This window comes from Lytechinus pictus, chromosome 7 (assembly GCF_037042905.1).
Source record: "Lytechinus pictus isolate F3 Inbred chromosome 7, Lp3.0, whole genome shotgun sequence".
Taxonomy (NCBI): domain Eukaryota; kingdom Metazoa; phylum Echinodermata; class Echinoidea; order Temnopleuroida; family Toxopneustidae; genus Lytechinus; species Lytechinus pictus.
The window spans coordinates 37,027,565-37,054,127 of NC_087251.1; the positions used below are offsets into that span (position 1 = coordinate 37,027,565).

The window sequence follows — 26,563 nt, forward strand, 5'->3', positions numbered from 1 at the left end:
ATCTGGTCCTTGATGTCATTTAGTTTCCTGAGAAAGTCTGGAGTGTCGTGGATGTAAGAGGGTGCACGTGAGACAAGGGGCTTAATGTGGTAATCAACAAAAAGGGAGATGTTCTCTGTTGAGGATCCATTTCCTGAGAGGATGGGTCGACCGGGGTTGCCAGGTTTGTGGATCTTCGGGAGGAGATAGAAGCGGGCAGGTTTAGCATTAGTAGGGGAGAGAAATTTGTGGGCCTTCTCAGAGAGATACTCGCGTTCTTTCATGTCATTCAGTGTCGATTGGATCTGTAGGGAGAAATTACAAGTAGGGTCAGAATCGAGGAGTGCATAGTGAGATCGATTATTGAGATGTTTCATGGCTTCATCGATGTACTGCTGGCGGTCCATAACAACGACGGCTGATCCTTTGTCTGCAGGCTTGATGATGATGTCGGACCTGTTTTTGAGTGATGAGAGAGCCTGGCGTTCTTCTCGAGGAAGGTTGTCATGTGCTCTGGTGTCGAGGGTATCTGTGGAGCGAACTTGGGATGAGACAGCTTGGATGTAAGCCTCTTTTGCCTCCGACGAAGATTCTGCTAGGATCGAAAGCTTAGGCCCCTTTTTGACTTTATAGTTTTGTTAATAGTCATGTTTTCAGACAGTAGTCCACTCGCAGGTCACAATCACATGCAATAATAGTGCTCTTGTTTGAAAAAATATTTTCCCCATTCATATTCTACATAATAAAGTATACAGGGGTTATGGCGGCCATTTTGAATATCAATAAAATAAATATTTTGTCAAATATCGCTTTTCCAATTGGTATTTCACTTCTGCACAACAACTACATGCATTTTATAGCTAATGTGTTGGCAATTTTATGATTTTCATGGGTAATTTGCATATTTTGGCGGCCATATTGGATTTTGCCAATTTGCGGAAAATGCTCAAGGTTGCAAGAGTGGCATCATTCAGATTCGGAATCAGCACCCTCGAATTGACAAGAAACCATAAAAAAACATTGTATATCTAAAAAAACAAGGTTCGACCCCTTGTCTATGGGGCCTATCCTGGACTATAAGTCACATAACCTAGAGCTAAACCATGGATAGCCTTGAAAGTCAGGAGAAGGATTTTGAATTCGATACTGTACAGGGGTGATGTGGCCATTATGTCGTTGTACCAGTATAAGCAGGCGAATGTTCTCAAGTTTCTTGCAATTCACCATTTAAAGGTCAAGTCCATCCCAGAAAAATGTTGATTTGAATAAAAAGAGAAAAATCAAACTCGCAAAACACTGAAAATTTCATCAAAATCGGATGTAAATTAAGAAAGTTATGACACTTTAAAGTTTTGCTTATTTTTTACAAAAGGTGATATGTACAAACTATGATGAGAAGTTGATGATGTCCCTCACTCACTATTTCTTTTGTTTTATAAATTTGACAATGAGGACCAACTTGACTGAATCATATTGTATTCAACAATGCTCATTCCACATGTTGAGGGAGGAATTAATTCCTGTTTCACTTGACAATGATGAGAAAAATAGAATATTCCCTATTTCATATAATAAAATACAAAAGAAATAGTGAGTGGATGACGTCATAGTCTCCTCATTTGCATACCCACCAGGATGTTCATATAACTGTTTTGTGGAATTAAGCAAAACTTTGAAATGTCATAACTTTCTTATTTTACATCCGATTTTGATGAAATTTTCAGTGTTATGTTTGTTGGATTTTTCTCTTTTGATTCAAATCAACTTTTTGTTGGGGTGGACTTGTCCTTTAGATGATGTAGGCCGACATTGTCGCATTATGTACTGCAATAATTTGAAATTAAATTGTGGTTGATTCTGTATAGAACAATATGAATTACTGATTGGCAAGCTTCTGTATAGAAACGCCTTTAATCGGTTTTGCATCATAAAGGAATCAAAATGAGAGAAAATGTAGTAAGAAAAAAATAAATCAAAGTGGGAGAAATTTTTCCAATGGGACAGAACACCACCACCCCTTGACGATAATCGTTGAATCTTTGACTTTTAAAAGACACACTTACTTTTATATATTCCACTAACCAAGTTGAACGTTGCTGCATAAAGAAAATGTCACAATGATGAATATCAGGTAAAGCGGTAAACGGATTTGATTTTTTTTTCAATTTGGCTTGTTAGACGTATTTCTAATTTGTAAAAAAAAAGAAGCAATTTCGTAAGTTTTTTTTTCCTTTCCACCCACGTTAAAGGTTTCATCTCCCATTATTCCCTCTTCCGGTTGATTTGTGCTAACCTGGACTGGGCGGGGGTTGATACGACTGCTACGTACTCCTACTGAGTATTTTAACCACCTATATATCATACTTTTAAAAAAAAACCTTTAATTCTAATTTCATCAAAACCGCATCACACCGTCTTACCATTTTTATATTGTTTTCTAAAAAAAAAAAAATCAGTGGTAGGCCTACTTACTGAAAATATAGAATTGCTGCAACTGTTAAGGGACAATCCATAAGCCCATGAAGAAAACAAATATGGACAGACCTCAAGCCCCGTTCGTTCTCACACACCAAAATCACCTCCTCCCCCCCGTCGTCATCTCCCTTTATTTATATCAACAACACAACAGTATAGTGTGCAATTGTTTTATGTTTTGTTGCGCTCTGTGATAACCACCTAATCCCCCATCATTTCCCCCTCCCTATCACATTCTCTTTCTCTCATTTTCCATCCCATATATTTTCTCTACCATAGAGATGTTCTCCACCTATCTACTGCAGATGTAGATAATTATGTCCTTACGCGTACGGCTTGAGCGTATGAGTGAGTGTGTGATACACATTGGTAGGCAAATACACAAATACACGGTTCTCACCGTACAGTATGTTTGCCATCACGATGCGGGAGCGAGCTCGGCCGCTCCGAATATGGATAATTAATGCGATGACGTCAGCGGTCGTCTTGGATGATAGTGGTCTTTCCGCATCAGCAAGACTAAGGATAAATTAGTGCCGTGTGCAATGTTTCGTCTATGCTCCTGATCGGTATTACATCGACTGCTTTTTTTCATCACGATTATCTTTTATTCGGAGATAACCTGTTTTCAATCATATTAACTCGTAACTCATCTTGACTGTTAAATACATCTCTAACACTTCCTCTATTTCATCACCTATATCCAGGTAAGTAAATCCTCTTTTTTTACAATTATTCCTTCGAGAAACGTCCATGTTTATCGCCTTACGTTAGCAATGACATAATAATGTTCCAAATTGTGTCTTTCATTTCTTGTGTAAACATTTACTCATTACCAAATACATATTGTATGTATGTACGTATGTATGTATCTGGAGAAAAGGTTTAATACCACAAGTACGACATATTATATCGTTTTGATTTAACATTATAATCGGTCTTTGAGAAGCATGTTCAATTTGTATGGTCCATCCAGAGCGGACTCGGTGGTTGCTAAATCATATGGCGACGTCATCTTTGATGCACGCTATCGGGGCAATATTTGCAACACTTATAAAGAGCACAAGATGGCGGATACACAGCACATCTGGTGCATTCGCCATCATGAAAAAGGAACGCAAATTAAAGCAAACTTCACAGTGTTCTCGAATATTTGCCCCTTGACGTCCATGTAAAAAATATAATATCTCACAATTTTGAAAATACGAATGCTACAATCCCGTAAATGTATATGGGATTTATTATGTATATGTACACGTATAAAGGGCCTAATCTATAATGAAAATGCCAGCATACGCTACAATACATTTTTTCTCCTACAACCACTTTTAATAACTATTTCTGAATCAGTGTTCATTAATGATAATTTTATGGGATGTAGATGTCAACATGTAATTTCGTAATTAAAACTAGCGTGAGTTATTTAGTAATATTGTTCAGCCATTAATATATCAAAAGCCATTCATTAATGATAATTTCATACGGCGTCATAGATGTCCACGTTAAAACCATCATCGTATTTTATTTTTATCTCATACAGCCATTTTCAATAACTATTTCAGTATCAGTTCATTAACGGTAATTTATGGGGTGAATATAATTGTATATGTTCACCTTTATAATTTATTTATAAAAAAAAAACAGCATAAGCTATATTTATAGTCAATCATTTTCCCCCAAATATTCAGCCCATCTGGTATTTTGTTTTGATAGCCCATATCCACTTATCCACACTATGCTTCACATTATAATAATAGCCGAATTATTGAATCTATTTTGGGGGTTCTCTCTTCTGTCTTCCTTTATGTAAAATACTACGTTATTATGTATAATAATTATTGTTACCATAACGGATGTACGGAATGCTCCATTGTTGATGTCATGTTTGATGTACCTTTGCTCATTGTAAGCAAGTCCATATTTAAAGCCGATTCTTTTTAATGTTAATGCAAATTTACCTATTCAGTTCTATTGTATAATTGCTTTTTGTTTGCAACCAATGTCCTATGTCTTTGTAATTTCATTTTTTATGTACGTTTCAACCTGCCTTGAACCAGTATAGGTTCATCGACCTGGTTTTGGTTGTTACTTTTTCATTTTTTCACATTGTTCATTTGTATTATGCTTTTCTTTGAATAAAGAAATGATTACAACCAAATGACTATTTAAGTATCCATTCATTCATACTCAACTTTATAGATTAAAATATTTATAAAAAGTAAAAATGTCTGTTTTGGCTATGAATTAGAATATTTTCTTCAACATGCAATGTTCCTATAGTGATAAGGATATGTCTTTGAGGAAAAAACAGATGATGGATGCACCCCTACCCCCCATTTTTAATTTTAGTAGCCATGCATTTATTTTTTTGTGTGTACATGTTCACATGTAATTTTGTAATGAAAAAAAAACCCACCTGAGGTATGATGTTTTCTCTCATTGTTTTAATAACTATTTCAGTACTCGTTCTTTCAGAATCATCTTTATAGATGAATATATATATATACTATATAAACGTGAAAATGTCTGAGTTATAATATTTTCTTCAACATGCAACGCTCTTATGATCAGGATTATTTTGATCTTTAAGGAAAAGCAGATGATGGATGTAATTGCCCATGCAGTAATTATTACCCACGCTATAATCTAACCGGGTGTTATAAGAAATGTCAGAAGGAGAGCTCACATTAATATCGGCGTAATATCTGTACGATAAAACACGACAGCTGGTCATGGTGATGATGTCATAAAGCGTATACTAATTTAGTGGCATACTGACCAAGACAAAGGCAATTGTGAGCTTCGATGATGCTGAAATGATCTGGTTTTTCACATTGTAACAATGAAATTAAGTATAGGCCTACTTAGTGCTGAGTGCAGACAATAAAACTACAACGTCGCGTCGGGCGAGCCCAGAGAGACAAACTTTATTGAATGAAATATTTTATCACCTATCTTCACAATTAAATATCTATAACATGGCAGAACTTGAACACTTTCAAATATATTCATTTTCTGGTGGGGTTTGCTAACTTTTTAGCACCACTGTATTTTTCAAACTTGCCTGTGGAAAGGGAAACAAAAATAAAATAAAATAAACTTTATGGAGTTCCGAAGGATTTTTGACGAAAATATCTTCTCTTCCTTTTTTTTCAGGAAACCATTTCAGCTGTTATGTTTATCAATGAAATTAGAGCACCCCGCGCTCATCCTATGCTAATCTTGAGATCTGTTCCCATTTAAGCAACAACAAAAAAATGAGGAAGGCGTGGTCCATATTGCGATAAAATTATTATTGATTCGAAACTGGTATGAATGTGGAATAATGTAATAATGAGTGTTTCTGCAGAATAATCGTGCATGTCTTTATAGTTTGGGGCATATATAACCCAGAGAGCTCCCGCCCGCGCAGCGGGCGGGAGCCCAGAAGCTTACCGTGTATTTTACCATTGTCACCGGACTAGGGTGATTTATGGTCTAAATATTTCTCCAAATGAATTGTGAAAACGGAAAGGATACAATTACCACGATTATATGGATGAAGGTCTAACGAGTGGCAGATTCCTGACATCTGGGCACAGTCTGGAACCTCAAAAAAACGAAAAGTTATCTCCTTCTACCCAGTCTCGATCGGCCATTTTGTTACGATTTTTAACAAAAATGGCCGATCGAGACGGGGTAGAAGGAGAGAACTTTTCGTTTTTTTGAGGTTCCAGACTGTGCCCAGATGTCAGGAATCTGCCACTCGTTAGACCTTCATCCATATAATCGTGGTAATTGTATACTTTCCGTTTTCACAATTCATTTGGAGAAATATTTAGACCATAAATCACCCTAGTCCGGTGACAATGGTAAAATACACGGTAAGCTTCTGGGCTCCCGCCCGCTGCGCGGGCGGGAGCTCTCTGGGTTAGGGCATATACTGATCTATAGTATACAGTGCGTCCCAGAAAAAACGAAACCGAGATTTAGCGATGATTTATCATAACTTAATCATAAATAAAATAGACAAATGACCTACCAATGTAAAGCTTAGAATCTCCTCTTTCATCTGGTATTACTTAGATTATTTCTCACTCACGCATGATTGAGCAAAAACAATTCGAAGAAAGGATGCCAAAAACTCATTTGGCGGGGGGTATCTGAATTTCAAAAAGAAAATCACATGACTAAAAAGTTCAATATCTTCTCTTTTTTTTTATACCTAAATCACAGAAAATGGTCAAGTAATAAAAAAGTTATGATCCCTCGAAACAATGCTTGTATTTCCATAATTTCATTAAATAAACGTGTTTTCACCGGTTTCCCACTGAAGCTATCGCACGGTAACAAAAGACTTAATGCATGGCTGATCGTCAACAAAACGGAGTGTCGAGTGAGTTTGATCGCTAGCCTGTAAAACCTCTTCATTTTATGAAATTATTGAAATTCAAGCCTTATTTCAAATAACCAGAACTTTGTTATTTCTTGACCATTTTCTGTAATTGAGGTATCAAATTAAAGAGCAGATATTGAACTTTTTAAAAATGTGGTTTTCTTTTTAAAACCCAGATACGGCCCGCCAAGTGACTTTTTGGTATCCCCTTTTCAAATTGTTTTTGCTCACTCATGCGTGAATGAGAAATATTATAAGAAATTTTAGATGAAAGAGGAGATTCTAAGCTTTAAAATGGTAGGTCATTTGTCTATTGTATTTGCGATTAAGTTATGATAAATCATCGATAAACATCGGTTTCGTTTTTTGTGGGACGCACTGTACATATCGTATCTGTGATTTGATGGAAGCGATGGTTTAATTCAAATTAAACCATCAAATTCTTAAATACATTTAATTTCATGTTCGCTATTCGAATATATACGCCGAATGAGTGTATGAAGAGCACAATACCCTAGAATATACAACTGCGAATAATGCCCCTACAATAAGAACCAAAATCCTCAGAAATTCCAATTCTATATACAATCTAAAGATATTGGGTAAAAATGCTCCATGATGGTAATTATGTTAAACAAGGGTTTAAAAAATTTAGCTGATCTCAATGTAAAGTTGAATTACAATTAGCTTTAATTAAAACTCAAGTATGTTTCATTCCTGTTAACACATAGAGCAAAAAGAAATCAAGGACCCGTCTCAAAAAGATTTCCAATCAAACGCATTTCCATTAACGAAGTACAACTTGACGTTCAATCAATCAAAATGGCGTACTATACGGATTTGGGCTTGATTCTTAATTTGAGTTGCGATTATCCACCTCTACGCTCTAAAAAATATTGGGTAAAAATGCTCTGTGAGGGTAATTATGATTGTGTCCAACCAACATTGGGCATTTCTTTTGGACATTTTTATCTATCCAGTGTGATAAAAATTTTGCCCATTCTAAAGTAATTGCTGCTTATCTTTTTGACCTTACTGGACAATATGCTTCCCACATTGGGTAAAATACTGCCCAAATTTGGTTGGACACATAATTACCCTCGTGCTGGTTAAAATTTTACCCAATATTTTTTACAGTGTATTTCCGATTCTTATCAAATACATTTCCCTTTTTTCATTTCCTAAACATTTTCTTAATGCATCTGTTTCTTTTTTTTTTTTTTTTATAGAAAACGAAACACTTATAACTTTTAGTTTGTTTTGTTTTGAGGGGCGGGGGGTATTTTTGTAGAATTTGAAAGCTCAGTCATTTTCGGGAGCATAATATTGATACGGTGAATTTTAACCCTGAAACGGAAGTAGCTCTTCCACGAGAATTGGAAACGAAGAATGTTTTCATTAAGATAGGCCTATTTACTGTGAAAGAAAACAATGCTCCCTCACAAAATGAATTATCAGTTGGTAATGGATCAAAGTGGTTTTTGAAGTGAACGTATTATTAAAAGTGCTCACATGGCCAACTTTGATTAGAATGTTATTTTGGTAGTCAGCATTGGATCTGTTCTTCCGGTCAAAGTATAAATTTTGGATTTTTTTTATCAGAATTTATTGATTGGTATTATTTCTTTACATTCCACTCGCCTAAAGAAGGGGGATCATGACCCCAACGATCAAGACAAAAAAAAAGAGGAAAAAAAGGAAATGGATGTGAAATTTATACATTATTTTTTTAATCTATCGCAGAATTAGACATTTGTATTAAACAGGTTAAATTTTGCCACATACGGCATGACAGCCCCCCCCCATTTTATTTTATTTTTATCAATAATGTTTGAGGGGCTTGTTATGCTACTGCTACATTCTCGTGCCAGTTCGCCATTCAGAACAATACTCTCGAGTACATCGAATTAATTTTTATTTCTGAGACACGATAAGTCATAAAGGCAAAATCAATGTAGAAAAAAAGCCCTAAGAAACTGATATGCTACTGCTACATTCTCGTGCCAGTTCGCCATTCAGAACAATACTCTCGAGTACATCGAATTAGTTTTTATTTCTGAGACACGATAAGTCATAAAGGCAAAATTAATGTAGAAAAAAATCCCTAAGAAACCGATATTTATATGTTGGGTGACAGATTCTTGCAATGATTGTTAATATTGTATGAAAACGAATCAGACGAGCTTCCTTATTGTGAAATGCCAGTGTGTGTATGGTAATACCCCGGTCACATTTGCTCTGCGGCGGCCATACGGCGAGTCGAAAACAGCCGTTTTATTCATTTTTATTCAAACCACCTTTATGTAGCTGGTACAATAGTCCAGGATAGAAGGGGTCGAACCTTGTTTTTTTATATTTACAATGTTTTTTTATGGTTTCTTGTCAATTCGAGGGTGCTGATTCCGAATCTGAATGATGCCACTCGTGTAACCTTGAGCATTTTCTGCAAATTGGCAAAATCCAATATGGCCGCCAAATTACCCATGAAAATCATAAAATTGCATCCACACATTGGCTTTAAAGTACATGCAATTGTGCTGCCAGAGTGAAATAATATCTGAAAAATGATTTTTGTCAAAATATTTATTTTCTTGATATCAAAATGGCCGCCATCATAGACCCCTGTACAATATGAATGGGGAAAATTAATTTTTACAAAATTGAGCAATGAAATGCAAGTAATTATGATCTATGAGTGAAGCAATGTCTGTAAACATGATTGCTAACGATATATATCATTTGTTATGTCAGTTATGTGATAAATCCTGTATTTTGATATTCAAAATGGCCTTCAAAAGCCCTAACACTATTATGTACAATGTGAATGGTGACACAAAAAAATCACAAGAGTGAGCACTAAAATGCATTTTGTTGAGATAAACGAGTGGAATACTGACTAAAAACATTTTTGTTAACGAAATTTATTATTTAACATGCCATGTATGTGATAAACCCTGTATTTTGATATTTAATATGACCGCCAAAGGCCCTAAAAATATGATCTACGATGTGAGAGAGGACAAAAACAATCCCAAGGTGAGCACTAAAACGTATTTTTTGTGGTAAATTAGTGGAATACTGTCTTCAAATATAATTTGCAACGAAATATATTATTCGGGTTTCATATTTGTGTTAAATATTGTATTTTGACTTTCAAAATGGCCGCCAAAAGACATTGACTGTATTATGTACAATCGATCTGGGAAACCAATTTTCACATGAGTCAGCACCATAACATGCATATAATTGTGATTAAAGAGTAAAATATTGTCTGAAAACATAATTCCTAACAAGATATATCATTCATTCTGCCAGGTAGGTGATAAATAATGTATTTTGAAAGTCAAAATGACCGCTACAGGCCATAACAGTAGGCCTATTATGTACTTTGTGAATGGGAACATATAATTTTAACAGAATTTGGCTTTGCTTGACTAAATGGTGTTGCATGTATGAGTGAAATATCGTCTGAAAATATGATTTTGTAACCAAATAGATAATTTCTTATGTTATTTAGGTGATAAATGCTATATTTAAATTTCAAAATGGCTGCAATATGTTTCTTTGTGGAAATTATCTTTCCCCATTCAAATTTTACATATTAAGATAAGGGACTATGGCGGCCATTTTTCATTTTTAAAAGGCTGCATTCATCACCTTTATGACACAAGCTATGATATATTTCGTTAGAAATCATTGGGTTTAGACAATACTTAACACTTACATCAAAATTAAGCCATTTTCATAGTAAAAAAATTGTCAAAATTATCTGTCCCCAGTTACAATGTACATACTACTTTGGGCTATGGCAGCAATTTTGAATTTCAAAGTAAGGCCTTTATTACCTTCTCAACCATTATGTGATGTATTTAGTCAGAAATCATGTTCAAGACCAAATTTTACCTATACATCACATAGTTACGTGCGTTTTTGGTTCTCATTCTGGTGATGATTAGTTTCCCTATACGCATGTTACAGAATTTGTAGGGGCTTGTGCGGCCGTTTTGAAAGTCAAAATACAGTATTTATCACCTATGGGAGAGGAAATGTTATATTTCATTAAAAAAATCACGTTTTCAAACAATATTTTCCTTATACAACAGAATTATATGGATTTCATAGTCAGGCAAATCCTAATTCTTTCAAAAGTATTTGTCCCCATTTACATTGTAGATAATACTGTAAGGGCCCATAGGGGCCATTTTGAATTTTACAATACAGCATTTATCTCATGCATGAAAAATTAAATGATATGTTTCGCCAGAAATCATGTGTTTAGACAATATTTCACTCGTATAGATTACAATTACATTCATTTTATTGTTTTTACTCTTGTGAAAATTAGTTTCTTCATTCGCTTTGTTCATAATACAGATAGGGCCTATGGCAGCCATTTTGAATGTCAACATGCAGCATAATTACCGAAATTGCAAGGGAAATGATATGTTTCGTTAGAAATCCTTGTTGTCAGACAGTGTTACACCAATATTTCGCAGTTATTGGCATTTTAAAGTCAAACAAATTCAAAGGTTGTGAAAATTATTTGTCCCCTTTTATATATTGTACACAGTATAAGGGGTCTATAATGACAGCCATTTTGAATATCATAATACAGCATTTATCACATTAGATAGTATACAAATGACATAGTTTTGTTAATAGTCATGTTTTCAGACAGTAGTCCACTCGCAGGTCACAATCACATGCAATAATAGTGTTCTTGTTTGAAAAAATATTTTCCCCATTCATATTCTACATAATAAAGTATACAGGGGTTATGGCGGCCATTTTGAATATCAATAAAATGAATATTTTGTCAAATATCGCTTTTCCAATTGGTATTTCACTTCTGCACAACAACTACATGCATTTTATAGCTAATGTGTTGGCAATTTTATGATTTTCATGGGTAATTTGCATATTTTGGCGGCCATATTGGATTTTGCCAATTTGCGGAAAATGCTCAAGGTTACAAGAGTGGCATCATTCAGATTCGGAATCAGCACCCTCGAATTGACAAGAAACCATAAAAAAACATTGTATATCTAAAAAAACAAGGTTCGACCCCTTGTCTATGGGGCCTATCCTGGACTACAATAAAAGTTAACACGGCCGTTTTCAACTCGCCGCGCCGTACGGCCGCCGTAAAGCAAATGTGACCGAGGTATAACTGTGGTGCTGTCAGATTCGTAAGATTTTGCCAAGTGAGGTAACATTTACAGCCTTCTTGATTACATGCAATAACCTTATCCCACCATAGCCTTGCTGAGATTCATCCGAGCATTATCAAAACAATGTGATGTTTGAAACGCATTTCCAACATAGTTCATATTACAGGTCATTTGTACCCAACCATGCATCAACACACGTCACACTACGTCACTAACGGTCATGGCATGGAGGATTTTTTTTGGGGGGGGGCACTCTCTCTATTCTTCTGCATGAATATACCAATCACTGTCGATTCCCCTCTTTAAATATCAAGCTGAAGATAATTTTGTTTAAAATAGAATTTAATTCTATTGAATTCTTTATTTATTTCATTTCCTTTCAAACATAACACAAACTAATGTGAATCATATACAAATTAACAGATTGACATTTTAAAAAAGCAGCATAAAATAGAGCATATGGAAATGAGAATTTATTAACAAGCAAAATTTCTGAACACATTGATATCAGGTGTAAAATAGCAAAAATGTCATATTTTTAGTTTGTTGAGATGAATGAACCAGTATCTGAAAAAAGGTAAAGTACTTTAACATGTGCGCGTGCTTGTGTGGGGTGTATTGGGTGTATGTATATGTGTTTGAAAAAAAATGTGTTAAGGTACCTGGGTGGGTGGGTGTGTTTACGCGAACGCACGCAGATGACACTGGCCCGTATTCTGAAGTCGGGTTTAACCATAGAGATGTATACGGGTTTAACTTCAACTCAGGTTTAAAGTTGTGGTTTAAGTATAGATAGCCAATTGTTACATAAATCACTAACAGTAGAGATATCATATTTCAGCTCATTTGGCTCTCAAATCATTCATAATTGTCTAGAAAGTATATATAGATGATTGTCTTCACCATCGATGAATCAGGAAAGGGCACAGTAAACATAAGAAACATACAACTTAATAAAAATTTTGACACTTTTGGCTTCCCATAATTTTAGCACAGAGTTAGACCATGGTATAAGTTAAACCTGACTTCAGAATACGGGCCTATGTGTGTAAACTTTGCAATTGATGATCTTGAATTTGATATTTTTCATTCATTATATCTTTTATCTATCCATTTCAGTGTTTCATGTTATTAACTGTATTCTTTTTATTTTTTATAGAGAAAACGACATGTTGTACGTGATTCTGAACGTGTTGCTCCTTGGAGCCTTGGCAAGTAGCGAGTACTCAGGAATGTCTCTGAGGGATCGAATTGCCTTGAGGAACCTCCTCATGAACAGCAACTACTACGACTTTCCTCTAGCCCCGTCACAACGCGACCTAGAGAACACAGCCATCAACTCAAAGGTCGTCATTCCACCTTTGACATTCATCCAAGGTATACCACTTAGCATTATTTAATCTTTATTCTCTTGGTATATGTCTCGCCTGCATGCAGAGCGAGAGTATAGGTGCCGCTTTTCCGATGGCGGCCGTCGTCGTCAACATTGAAATCTTAACCTAAGGTTAAGTTTTTGAAATGTTAAAGTATATAGACCTAGTTCATAAAAATTGGGTATAAGGGTAACATCCTGCCTGAGTTTCAGGTTACATGACCAAGGTTAAAGGTCATTCGGGGTCAATGAACTTAGACCATGTTGGGGGGAATCAACATCGAAATCTTAATCTAACGTTAAGTTTTTGAAATGTCATAACTTAAAAATGATATGAACCTAGTTTATGAAACTTGGGTATAAGGGTAATCAAGTATTATTGAACACCCTGCATGAGTTTCAGGTAACATGATCATTGTCAAATGTAATTTAGGGTCAATGAACTTTGGCCATGTCAGAGTTATTTGTTGAATTGCCATAATAACTTTGAAAGTTCATGGATCTAGTTCATGAAACTTGGACATAAAAGAAATCAATATTAATGAGCATTACATGCAAGTTTCAGGTCACATGATCAAGGTCAAAGGTCATCTAGAGGCAATGAACTTAGACTATGTTAGGTGACTCAAAACAAAATTTTAACTAATGTTAATCTTTTTAATGTCAAAACTTTGCAAGTATGATATGGATCTAGTTCATAAAACGTAAGTGTAACCAAGTATCAGTGAATATCCTGTATGAGTTTCAGGTCACATGACCAAGGTCAAAGATCATTTAAGGTCAATGAACTTTAGCCATCATAATTTGAAAGTTTATGGATATAATGTAGTTCATGAAATGTGGACATATGGGTAATCACGTATCACTGATCATCTTGCACAATTATTAGGTTACATGATCAAGGTCTAACATCATTTAGGGTCAATGAACATAGCATTTTATTATCATATGAATGGTGTTTTTGTGAATAATTATTATATATAGTTGTTTTCAAAATCAGCACTGCTGCTAATATTGAATCGCGTAATGCAGGCGAGACTGCCAGAGGCACTCCACACGTTTAAATTCATATTACTCCAATGAAACAAGTACTTTTATCTCGTGGATAATGATAATTGCTTCCTTATCATCATTTAATATGGATAGATTATTATGATTGTGTTCAAGGCAACGGTGTGTCTGAATTATTATGAGTTAACCATCTTTACTTCATATTGCACATTCAACATGTTCTAATTCACATAATGGTAATCTTTTTTATTTTTTAAATTCTAAATGCTCACTGTTCTGTTAGATGTCTGTCTGTCACCTTTCTATTCAGACACCACTGGGTGTACTCAGTAAGCGTCTGTAAGGAAAGACTATGTGTGAGTGTGGGTGTCTGTGTATCTGTATCGCTCTCTCTGTGACTGTATGTGGTTATCTATATGTATCTATCTCTCTGAGTGTGTGAGGGATGTCTGGGTGGATGTGTGGTGGATATGTGGGTGAATGTGGGTGTCTATGTGTCCTTGTAACTGTCTGTGAGTGTGTGAGGGTAAGTGTAGGGGTACGTGTGGGTTTCTTGTATTTGTATCTCTCTGTCTGTGAGGGTATGTATGTGTGGAGGTGCAGTGGCCACCAAAAATTTCACTACCAAAAAAAATTGAAGAAAAAAAAGAAAAGGAAAGGGAAACAGTGAAATATGATAGAATTTTCAGATTGAGACAGTCTACATAATAGCTTTAATCCGCACTTCTTTCTTTATTTATTTTCCTATTAAGCGCATAGAGACGCCCATGAGCAGTGATATGCGCTATACAAGCAACGTCGTATTATACTGGTTGTTATTATTATTATTATTAAATCTACCACAAATTCAATTTTGTTGTTTAAAAGGTCATATGTTTGCTCGCTCGCTAGCTTGCAGCTATTTGGACATTTGCCCAATACGCCATGTCCGGCTCCCTCAAAGTCCATTACACCATTATACCTTTTTACATCGATCGGCATGTGATCCTTTTTACACCTTTTTACCCTCTTTACTATTCAGGAGGCACCGGTGAGGGCGTCCAACACCTCGGCGCTGAAGGAGACATCCCCAACAGACAGAACCCGATCCCTGAGGTATCCAGTCAGTATGACAATCCTCCCAACCCTTGCCCTCCCGGTGGAGATCTCGCAGGTATTTATCAATTCAATATTTTTTTTCCTAAATACGGTATTAGGTACAGGCCTTAGTACCATCACCTGCCATATACAGTGCTGGAATAAATCTATTAAAGTCCATGGCTCCCGATGTCCTCAGAATTGGCCTTGATGGCCTTCCACATATACGTACGTAGACTTTTACAGGCCAAAAGTGCATGCCATTTTTGCATGTGGCCTGCAGTAATCCAGTGCATGAGTCACATTTAAAAGTACATTAATTTTTATGTGATGAAAATAAACTTATATGTTACTGCTGTAAATACGTTAGACTGTCATTATTATTTTCATCTTTTGGACAATGCGCTCATGTCAAGGGAATGAAGTTTATTAATAATATTAAATTCACTACACTAGTGAGCACCGCATTCCGTTTCCTTTATGCACTTCGGTGCCCTTTCTAAAAAAAAATAGCATTACCCCTTTTAATTCTTCATTCGGGCTCTGCATATTATCGTTGATTTTTGGTAAATTAACGTTCTTTGTTGCTGCGTTTTGTCCTGAATCATCCAAATGTGGACGTAGGATGTCGGTATAAAGGGCGGTTGCTTCTGTCTACTTTTTCAAAATCATGTACCTTTAAGTCAAATAAAAACTCAATTCATTACGTGCCATAAAATAGGAGGATATAGGCCTAAGCGAGGGTATACAATATTCGTGTTTTGGTTCTATACGTGTAATGTATTCACATCTACTATAGATGTTTAGATTGCTATTGATACAAGTGGATAAATTCCCGGACAGGGTTAATGTTACTTTATTTTATTTCATGAAAGCAAACGGTGAATCAATCACGAGTAAAACGAATATCAAGTCCGATTCCTCATAACATAGACATGTGCGTGTTTACTTACGTTCAAACAGAGCGTGGGCCCAGTCTTTTTTTTTCTTTCTTTTTTTAGATGGTAGGGTGAGGCCGAAATCTCCTATCCCTCCCCTTACCCTTTTGAATTTGATTGTGGATAAATTACACTGTAGATTTACAATTTAACCCCAGAGACGATACCATGATTAGCATACCTTATAATAAAACATTTGTTGTGACATTGTTCTACATTGATAACACGGAAAAGGGTATATGGTGTAACAAATTAATACATGGGTATTGTTTTGAGTCATATTTTCTCCATTTTCAGGAAAGAAACCGGTGGAGTCTAAGGTTCATGATCTGATCTGTGCTTGCGAGGAGGGGTGGGATCTCAAAGAACGCCGAGATTGTTCTGCAGGTATAAACAAAACATTACTCGATATAATATCTTAGGAGGTGTTGCAAGAAAATGTTTGCAATCAATCTGCAAATATTCTGTTCCAATTTTACAATTGATAGATCAATTCTAACTGTGGCAAAATCAGATTACAAGAAGCAGATTAAAAATCAATCGCAATTTCGCAATTAATTTCAAAACTTATGATTGATTTAGGGACCGAAAATAGACTTACAATTGATCACAAATTTCTTGCAACGCCCCATTAGTCAGATTTGATTTACCTCATATACACCAACGAAACCGACTCCCAATCGATCGACGATCTGCCATTCGATATAACGTTATAGCTTTGATCTGTTTGGGGTCGGTTCCCGCTGAAGACAGAATGAGCCAACATTAATTAATATCTAAAGGAAAGAAAAAGTTTTAAAAAAATAAAGTTTCAGAAAAGGGCATTCTAAGGTCGGGTACACTTTATCAGACGCTTTTTGTCTCGCCTGCATAGCAGAGCGAGACTATATGCGCCGCTTTTCCGACGGCGACGGCGGCGGCGACGTCGTCAACATAGAAATCTTAACCAAGGTTAAGTTTTTGAAAGGTCATCATAACTTAGAAAGTTATGGACCTAGTTCATGAAACTTGGACATAAGGGTAATCAAATATTACTGAACATCCTGCCTGAGTTTCAGGTCACATGACCAAGGTCAAAGGTCATTTAAGGTCAATGAACTTAGACCATGTTGGGGGAATCAATATCAAAATCTTAACCAAGGTTAAGTTTTTTAAATGTTGTCATAACTTAAAAAGTTTATGGACCTAGTTCATAAAACTTAGACATAAGGGTAATAGTGTCTCACCATATATCCTGCTTGAGTTTCACGTCACATGATTAATGTCAAAGGTCACTTAGGGTCAACAAACTTTGGCCATGTTGGGGTTATTTGAGGAATTGTCATTATAACTTTACAATTTTAAGGATCTAGTTCATGACACTTGGACTTAAGAGCAACCATGTATCCCTGAATATCATGTGCGAGTGTCAGGTCACATGACCAAGATCAAAGGTCACTTAGGGTCAACAAACTTTGGCCATATTGGGGGTATATGAGGAATAGTCATCATAACTTTGAAATTTTATGGATCTAGTTCATGACACTTGGACATAAGAGCAATCAAGTATCCTTGAATATCCTGTGCTAATTTCAGGTCACATGACCAAGGTTAAAGGTCATTTAGGGTCAACAAACTTTGGTAATTTTGGGGGTATTTGTGGAATTGTCATCATAACTTTAAAAGTCTATGGATTTAGTTCATGAAACTTGGACATAAGAGCAGCAGTGTATCCCTGAATACCCTGTGTGTGTTTCAGGAACATGGCCAAGGTCAAAGGTCATTTAAAGGTCAATTAACTCTGGCCGTGTTGGGAGTATGTGTTGAATTGGCATCATAACTTAGGAAGTTTATGGTACTTGCTCATGAAACATCGACATAAGGGTAATCAAGTATGAATGATAGTTTTGCACAATCCTTAGGTCACATGATCATGGTCAAAGTTCATTTTGGGTCAATGGACATAACATTTTATTATCTTATTAATGTTTTCTTCTGTGAATAATTATTCATTAGCTGTTTTTTCAAAGGAAGCACTGCTGCTATATCGAATTGCGTAATGCAGGCGAGACTGCCAGAGGCATTCCACTTGTTTAATATTCCCAGTCAAATATAAGCATGATCGGGTCCAATAATTGACCCGATGTTTAGTGAAAACTGTAAGCCAAATATACGAAGGGTCGGGATAAGTGGACTCGACCTTTCGATAATTTGGGAGACCCTTTTCTCGAATGGTCGGGTTTAAAAGATTGCCCGGCCTGACACGATATACCGATGTGACGGAACAAGCCGATATGATTTCTTTCACTAAAAAAAAAATGATCTCAACTTGAACTAAAGATAGACTTCGTATTTAATAATGTATGGAAAACATACAGCTTTAATCGATTTACTGTAGGGAGGACGTTTCTTAAACAAAATCTCGAAAAGTAAAAAAAATAAATAAAAAAGTTTCAATTCATCGATAGATTTTAGTTTTAAATGTTATGCATCATTCAAAAATTCAAGAATAAAATCCTTCACATAATATTAGGGTGTAATACCGAAACTCTTGAATAATTTTTGGACGCATTTGAGACCTATATGGAAGAGTATGAATAAGTTTTCGGAAATGTAAGAGATAAAACAGTTATGTTACTAATCTAACGTAAATAACAATTAATTAATTTTGTTCACTGATTTGGTTTCTTGATTATACTAGCTCCAAAGTGTTGCATGCCAAACATGCCGAATGATTCGGAGTTTGTGAACCAATATCAGCTGACTGAACGGGCCATAAAGAACCAACAACTCTACTCTCAAACAAGGGTATGTGATTATAAAGATGATGACGATGATGATGATAACCATAGGCGGCGGAAGCGGGGGGACGGGGGGTCCTGTCCCCCCTGAATTTGAGGTGGGGACGCCCCCCTACAATTTCTGTTGATTTTTTTTTTGGCTTGTCAATTTTGTTTCCTGCGTCCCCACCAAATTCAGGTGGACCCCCCTAAAATTGTTGTGGCCCCCCCCCTAAATTTGTTTTGCTTGTCCAATTTTTATACTGTGTCCATCCCTAAATTTCAGGTGGACCCCCCCCTAATTTTTTTGGCTTCCGCCGCCAATGATGATAACAGTGTCGAGGTGAAGACAATGATAACTGATGATAACTAACAACAATGATCATGATGCTATCGATAAGGACGATTATGAACATAATATTAACTGTGATATTTTAGATGAATGTCTTGATAATTTGTAGATGAATAACAACACGAAAAAGTAAATTCCCTTAAATCAAAATGGAAAAAAATTCCCAACGAAAATGTGTTGATTAAAACGGTGCGGAATTACTTGATCGTCTAATTTCATTTTTTGGCAGTCGTTATTAGATAAATTTTGCTAAGAAACCTTAGCTGAGAAGTTACGCCATTTTGATCTGAGAACTTTCATTTTGTGTTTAAACATGAAAGGTTTATTTAGTACATATTATATCTATAGAAATAAAGCCCTTTATAAAATGGATCCTAATCAAATGATTTGCTAAGATCTGTCGCGTAAGTTGGCGTAACCGATCATTTATTTTAGCGAAAATGAAAAGTTGCTTATGACCGGTCATCGTTTTGGGCTGAAAATTGTTTATCATATTACAAGGAGAGTTATGAATTACAATTTACTAACTAACTTATAAAACAAATAAAACACATAATTTTGTTTGGGAATAAAAATATTTAAACAAATTTGTTACCTTTGAAACAGTCTAACTCGGTTTTGCCTTGGGCGTGTTAGAACAGGTCTCGAAGTACCTCGTTAATTTACTTTGTCTATTTCGTACTAATGCCCTCGATGATGTGTATTATTAATTTATTATTCCATCTTTGTTTGTCCGAAAGTTATCTCAATGTCGTCATACCCCAATCTTTATCCGGGCATTAGTTGATTTATCTAGCTAATCGGATGGTCCTTCACGTCATGACAGATTCAAAGTGTAATTAAACCGGCAAAAAGACATTGATTTTCGATGTTTTTTTTTCATTTTTCAGAATAAGTATTCTACGGGAGTTAAGCGCTCAGACCATATGGCTAAGAAGAGTCCAGTATACAAGAGGGTAGGTATAATTCTGTCAGATAGTATCAAAGATGTTATCAATGGACTTTTATAGTAATCAAAATTTACCATCATTAATATTATGATTTGTTAAGTATAGGTAGGTATAATTCCTTCAGATTATTATCAAAGGTGTTATCAATAGACTGCAAGTAATATATTATGATCATTATCATTATTATGATTTGTTAGGTATAGGTATATATGTATAATTCCTTCATATACTATCAAAGATGTTATAAATAGACTATTAGTAATCAAATATTATCATCATTATCATTATTATTATGTTACTATCACGATCGATATTACTACTATAGCTGTTATTGTTGTGTTTGTTATTAATTATTATTAAAATTAAAGCTATTCAATCACTATTATTAATATTGTAATTACAATTAGTAGTAGTAGTAAATAATAATAATAATAATACATGAAATTTGTATAGCGCACTTTCCATCTTGATTAGATGCTCAAGGCGCTTCAGAGCAGAACAACAAAAACTATATACATATAATACATGTCTGAACAATAAGTCAATGTCTATTAAAAACACTCTTATACAGGTATGTAAAAGTGTTTTATGATCCTAATTATCACATTTACTACTACTACTATCATCATCATTACTATTAGGAGTGGGCTATATACATGGGTCAAAAATACTTTTTTGTCAATTTAATATGGCAACAGTTTTTAACTATTCCTTGTAATGTATCTCAACATGAAATGACAATATTTTTTTTCTCGGGTCCGAGAAAAAAGTGTGCCGGGCCAAAATCCAAAATGGCCGCCAAACCCCCCCCCCCAAATCACAGTTTTGGCCACAACTTCTTTATTTGGTGGTCGTTTTCTCTGGTTTTGGTGTCTATTCATATGTTTTTGGGGGCAGGCAATCTGTTTTACCTGAAATTAATACTTAAAAAACATTATTTGTAGTGTTAAAGGGTTATTTTACCTAAATTTACACATTTTTAGACCCATTTTTTGTATGAGGCGCCGAATGTACCAATATTATATAGAACAATTATTTGTTATATAATCATTATTTATTAAATAATAACTATTATTTATATATAATTTACATTTTATTTGTAAATAACTACTATTATATAAAATATCATTTCTAATTATTTATATATAATTCCAAGTAATACTTCATTATTTGTAAATAATAATAGTTCGACATTCCATTATTTATAAATAATGATTATTTGTTTTTCATTATTTATAAATAATGATTATTTGTTTTTCATTATTTACAAATAATGATCTTTTGTTTTTCATTATTTATAAATAATGATAATTTGTTTTTCATTATTTATAAATAATGATTATTTGTTTTTCATTATTTACAAATAATGATTATTTGTTTTTCATTATTTATAAATAATGATTATTTGTTTTTCATTATTTATAAATAATGATTATTTGTTTTTCATTATTTATAAATAATGATAATTTGTTTTTCATTATTTACAAATAATTTGTTGAGTTTTCCATTATTTATAAATAATGATTATTTGTTTTTCATTATTTATAAATAATGATTATTTGTTTTTCATTATTTACAAATAATGATTATTTGTTTTTCATTATTTATAAATAATGATTATTTGTTTTTCATTATTTATAAATAATTTGTTGAGTTTTCCATTATTTATAAATAATGATTATTTGTTAAATAATGAAAACGTCTACTTCATTATTTATAAATAATTTTTTCGAGTGCACCATTATTCTCATTATTTATAAATAATCATTATTTAATGTTCGAGTTTTCCATTATTTATAAATAAAGATTATTTGTTAAATAATGAAATATCTACTTCATTATTTATAAATAATAATTTTGTTTCAATATCCCATTATTTATAAATAATCATTATTTATAAACAATTTTTACAGTTTGCCATTATATACAAATAATCATTATTTATATACAAATAACCATTATTTATTAAATAATGCCATTATTTATTAAATAATGCCATTATTTATTAAATAATGCCATTATTTATTAAATAATGCCATTATTTATTAAATAATGCCATTATTTATTAAATAATGGAAAACTCGCTATAACATGCAAATGTGGGACCGCCCATGATATGAATATTCATGATGCGATTTCCTTTTTCGTGATTTTTCTTCACAAATTTTTGTCCATTTCCTCTTCATAATGACATTTCTTGAAGCAATTTTCTAGGGATATGGTCTGATTGTAATATTCTTCATTTTCTATAAACTTCGTCTTCGTAGAAATATCAAAAAGTGTAATTTTATACGATTTTTCCTACAGTTCACAATCCCCATAGGCGCGCGTGTACGGTAGGGACAACCGGTGAATCGACGGAGTGCTCTTCATCGAAATACTACGTTGGTTGGTCCCCGGAAGTGGCGGGCGGAATTTAGCCCGAATCCTCGATGGAAGTCGATCAAGTGCATATGAGCTGAGAGAGTGAAATATCAGTGTACTTGTACAGGCCCTTCTACTTTTTATAAATATTTCTTGTTGCTTTTTTTGTTAAGTTAATTTTTCCTGGTGTAATGATAAGTTTCAGTTCTAATAATGCACTTCAAATACATTTTGGAGTGTCTGTTTGAGGCGTTTGGGGCGATTTCACCCTGGCCCCAAAATGCTCGCAACGACAATACGGGGGCATGATGACCCCTAATTTTTTAAAAACTTATTTTTCTATTGAAAATTATCACAAAATTCACCAAAAGTGTGCACGAAAGCCTTCGTATTTGACTTTTAAAACTCCAAAAAGTGCCCAAATGACAAGCTTGGTCGCTTCGCTGTGTCGCTTTCAACTTGAGAACGTTTACGCGTCTGCTTCCCCCCCCCCCCCCCCCTCCTCCGAAAGAAATTCTGTATACGGCCATGCTCTAAAGAGCCTGGCACATTGATTTATGTATACTTTCATTTTCATTATTTTTATCTCATTATCAATATGGCCTTACGCAGAATTTTTTCCAGGGGGGCCGGGGCCGGAGCATATGACGCGCGTAAACTTTCTCAAAAAAATCTAGTTGAAAGCGAGACAGCCACGGGACCAAGCCCAAATGACAAGCTTATGGTCGCTTCGCTGTCTCGATCGCTTTCAACTTGAGAACGTTTACGCGCGTCTGCCCCCACCCCCCGAAAGAAATTCTGTGAACGGCCATGCTCAAGAGAGCATATGGCACATTGATTTATATGTACTTTTCATTTTCATTATTTTTATCACATTATCATCATGGCCTTACACAGAATTTTTACCGGGGGGGGGGGGGAGCAGCTAGGACGCGCATAAAGTTTCTCAAAAAAATCTTGAAAGCGAGACAGCGACGCGACCAAGCTCAAATGACAAGCTTGGTCGCTTCGCTTTTTCAAGATTTTTATGAGAAAGTTTACGCGCGTCCTGCTCCCCCCACCCCCCCCCCCGGAAAAAATTCTGCGTAAGGCCATGATGATAATGAGATAAAAATAATGAAAATGAAGTATACATAAATCAATGTGCCATATGCTCTTTTGAGCATGGCCGTTCACAGAATTTCTTTCGGGGGGTGGGGGCAGACGCGCGTAAACGTTCTCAAGTTGAAAGCGATCGAGACAGCGAAGCGACCATAAGCTTGTCATTTGGGCTTGGTCCCGTGGCTGTCTCGCTTTCAACTAGATTTTTTTGAGAAAGTTTACGCGCGTCCTGCTCCCCCCACCCCCCCCCCCCCCGGAAAAAATTCTGCGTAAGGCCATGATGATAATGAGATAAAAATAATGAAAATGAAGTATACATAAATCAATGTGCCATATGCTCTTTTGAGCATGGCCGTTCACAGAATTTCTTTCGGGGGGTGGGGGCAGACGCGCGTAAACGTTCTCAAGTTGAAAGCGAGACAGCGAAGCGACCAATTAAGCTTGTCATTTGGGCTTGGTCCCGTGGCTGTCTCGCTTTCAAGATTTTTTTGAGAAAGTTTACGCGCGTCATGCTCCAGCCCCGGCCCCCCGGGAAAAAATTCTGCGTAAGGCCATATTGATAATGAGATAAAAATAATGAAAATGAAAGTATACATAAATCAATGTGCCAGGCTCTTTAGAGCATGGCCGTATACAGAATTTCTTTCGGAGGAGGGGGGGGGGGGAAGCAGACGCGTAAACGTTCTCAAGTTGAAAGCGACACAGCGAAGCGACCAAGCTTGTCATTTGGGCACTTTTTGGAGTTTTAAAAGTGAAATACGAAGGCTTTCGTGCACACTTTTGGTGAATTTTGTGATAATTTTCAATAGAAAAATAAGTTTTTAAAAAATTAGGGGTCATCATGCCCCCGTATTGTCGTTGCGAGCATTTTGGGGCCAGGGTGAAATCGCCCCAAACGCCTCAAACAGACACTCCAAAATGTATTTGAAGTGCATTATTAGAACTGAAACTTATCATTACACCAGGAAAAATTAACTTAACAAAAAAAGCAACAAGAAATATTTATAAAAAGTAGAAGGGCCTGTACAAGTACACTGATATTTCACTCTCTCAGCTCATATGCACTTGATCGACTTCCATCGAGGATTCGGGCTAAATTCCGCCCGCCACTTCCAGGGACCAACCAACGTAGTATTTCGATGAAGAGCACTCCGTCGATTCACCGGTTGTCCCTACCGTACACGCGCGCCTATGGGGATTGTGAACTGTAGGAAAAATCGTATAAAATTACACTTTTTGATATTTCTACGAAGACGAAGTTTATAGAAAATGAAGAATATTACAATCAGACCATATCCCTAGAAAATTGCTTCAAGAAATGTCATTATGAAGAGGAAATGGACAAAAATTTGTGAAGAAAAATCACGAAAAAGGAAATCGCATCATGAATATTCATATCATGGGCGGTCCCACATTTGCATGTTATAGCGAGTTTTCCATTATTTAATAAATAATGGCATTATTTAATAAATAATGGCATTATTTAATAAATAATGGCATTATTTAATAAATAATGGTTATTTGTATATAAATAATGATTATTTGTATATAATGGCAAACTGTAAAAATTGTTTATAAATAATGATTATTTATAAATAATGGGATATTGAAACAAAATTATTATTTATAAATAATGAAGTAGATATTTCATTATTTAACAAATAATCTTTATTTATAGATAATGGAAAACTCGAACATTAAATAATGATTATTTATAAATAATGAGAATAATGGTGCACTCGAAAAAATTATTTATAAATAATGAAGTAGACGTTTTCATTATTTAACAAATAATCATTATTTATAAATAATGGAAAACTCAACAAATTATTTATAAATAATGAAAAACAAATAATCATTATTTATAAATAATGAAAAACAAATAATCATTATTTGTAAATAATGAAAAACAAATTATCATTATTTATAAATAATGAAAAACAAATAATCATTATTTATAAATAATGAAAAACAAATAATCATTATTTATAAATAATGAAAAACAAATAATCATTATTTGTAAATAATGAAAAACAAATAATCATTATTTATAAATAATGAAAAACAAATTATCATTATTTATAAATAATGAAAAACAAAAGATCATTATTTGTAAATAATGAAAAACAAATAATCATTATTTATAAATAATGAAAAACAAATAATCATTATTTATAAATAATGGAATGTCGAACTATTATTATTTACAAATAATGAAGTATTACTTGGAATTGTATATAAATAATTAGAAATGATATTTTATATAATAGTAGTTATTTACAAATAAAATGTAAATTATATATAAATAATAGTTATTATTTAATAAATAATGATTATATAACAAATAATTGTTCTATATAATATTGGTACATTCGGCGCCTCATATTTTTCAGCCAAAAGTTAGGTTTCACTGTCTTGTGAATCTTGGATATTGGACGATACGAGTTCCACAATAGCAAGTAGTTTCATATAGTTATATTGCTCTTATTCCTCTACTTTGGGTTCTACGGATATTTTCGAAATATATCTTATTAAATACAGAAATGTTATTTATCCATAGGGGCCATACAGTATATGCAATGTATTTTACATACTGCACTGCATACATGTATATCCATACATTGACCACCATGGCAAGG

The 26,563-nt window shown here is 34.5% G+C and overlaps 1 protein-coding gene across 2 annotated transcripts in view; it reads left to right on the top strand.

The window, feature by feature from the left end:
* Nucleotides 1-2,992: 2,992 nt before the first annotated feature.
* Nucleotides 2,993-26,563, top strand: part of LOC135154775 (uncharacterized) — a 30,593-nt gene continuing 7,022 nt past the window's right edge. The window contains exons 1-7 of one of the 2 annotated variants that reach the window (XM_064102606.1): nucleotides 2,993-3,161; nucleotides 3,995-4,032; nucleotides 13,160-13,377; nucleotides 15,405-15,536; nucleotides 16,696-16,785; nucleotides 19,079-19,185; nucleotides 20,400-20,465. In XM_064102606.1, the coding sequence (XP_063958676.1) occupies nucleotides 13,170-13,377; nucleotides 15,405-15,536; nucleotides 16,696-16,785; nucleotides 19,079-19,185; nucleotides 20,400-20,465 (603 nt within the window). In that variant the 5' untranslated portion in view covers nucleotides 2,993-3,161; nucleotides 3,995-4,032; nucleotides 13,160-13,169. The remainder of the gene's footprint in view (nucleotides 3,162-3,994; nucleotides 4,033-13,159; nucleotides 13,378-15,404; nucleotides 15,537-16,695; nucleotides 16,786-19,078; nucleotides 19,186-20,399; nucleotides 20,466-26,563) is intronic. The other variant, XM_064102605.1, reaches the window with a different exon arrangement.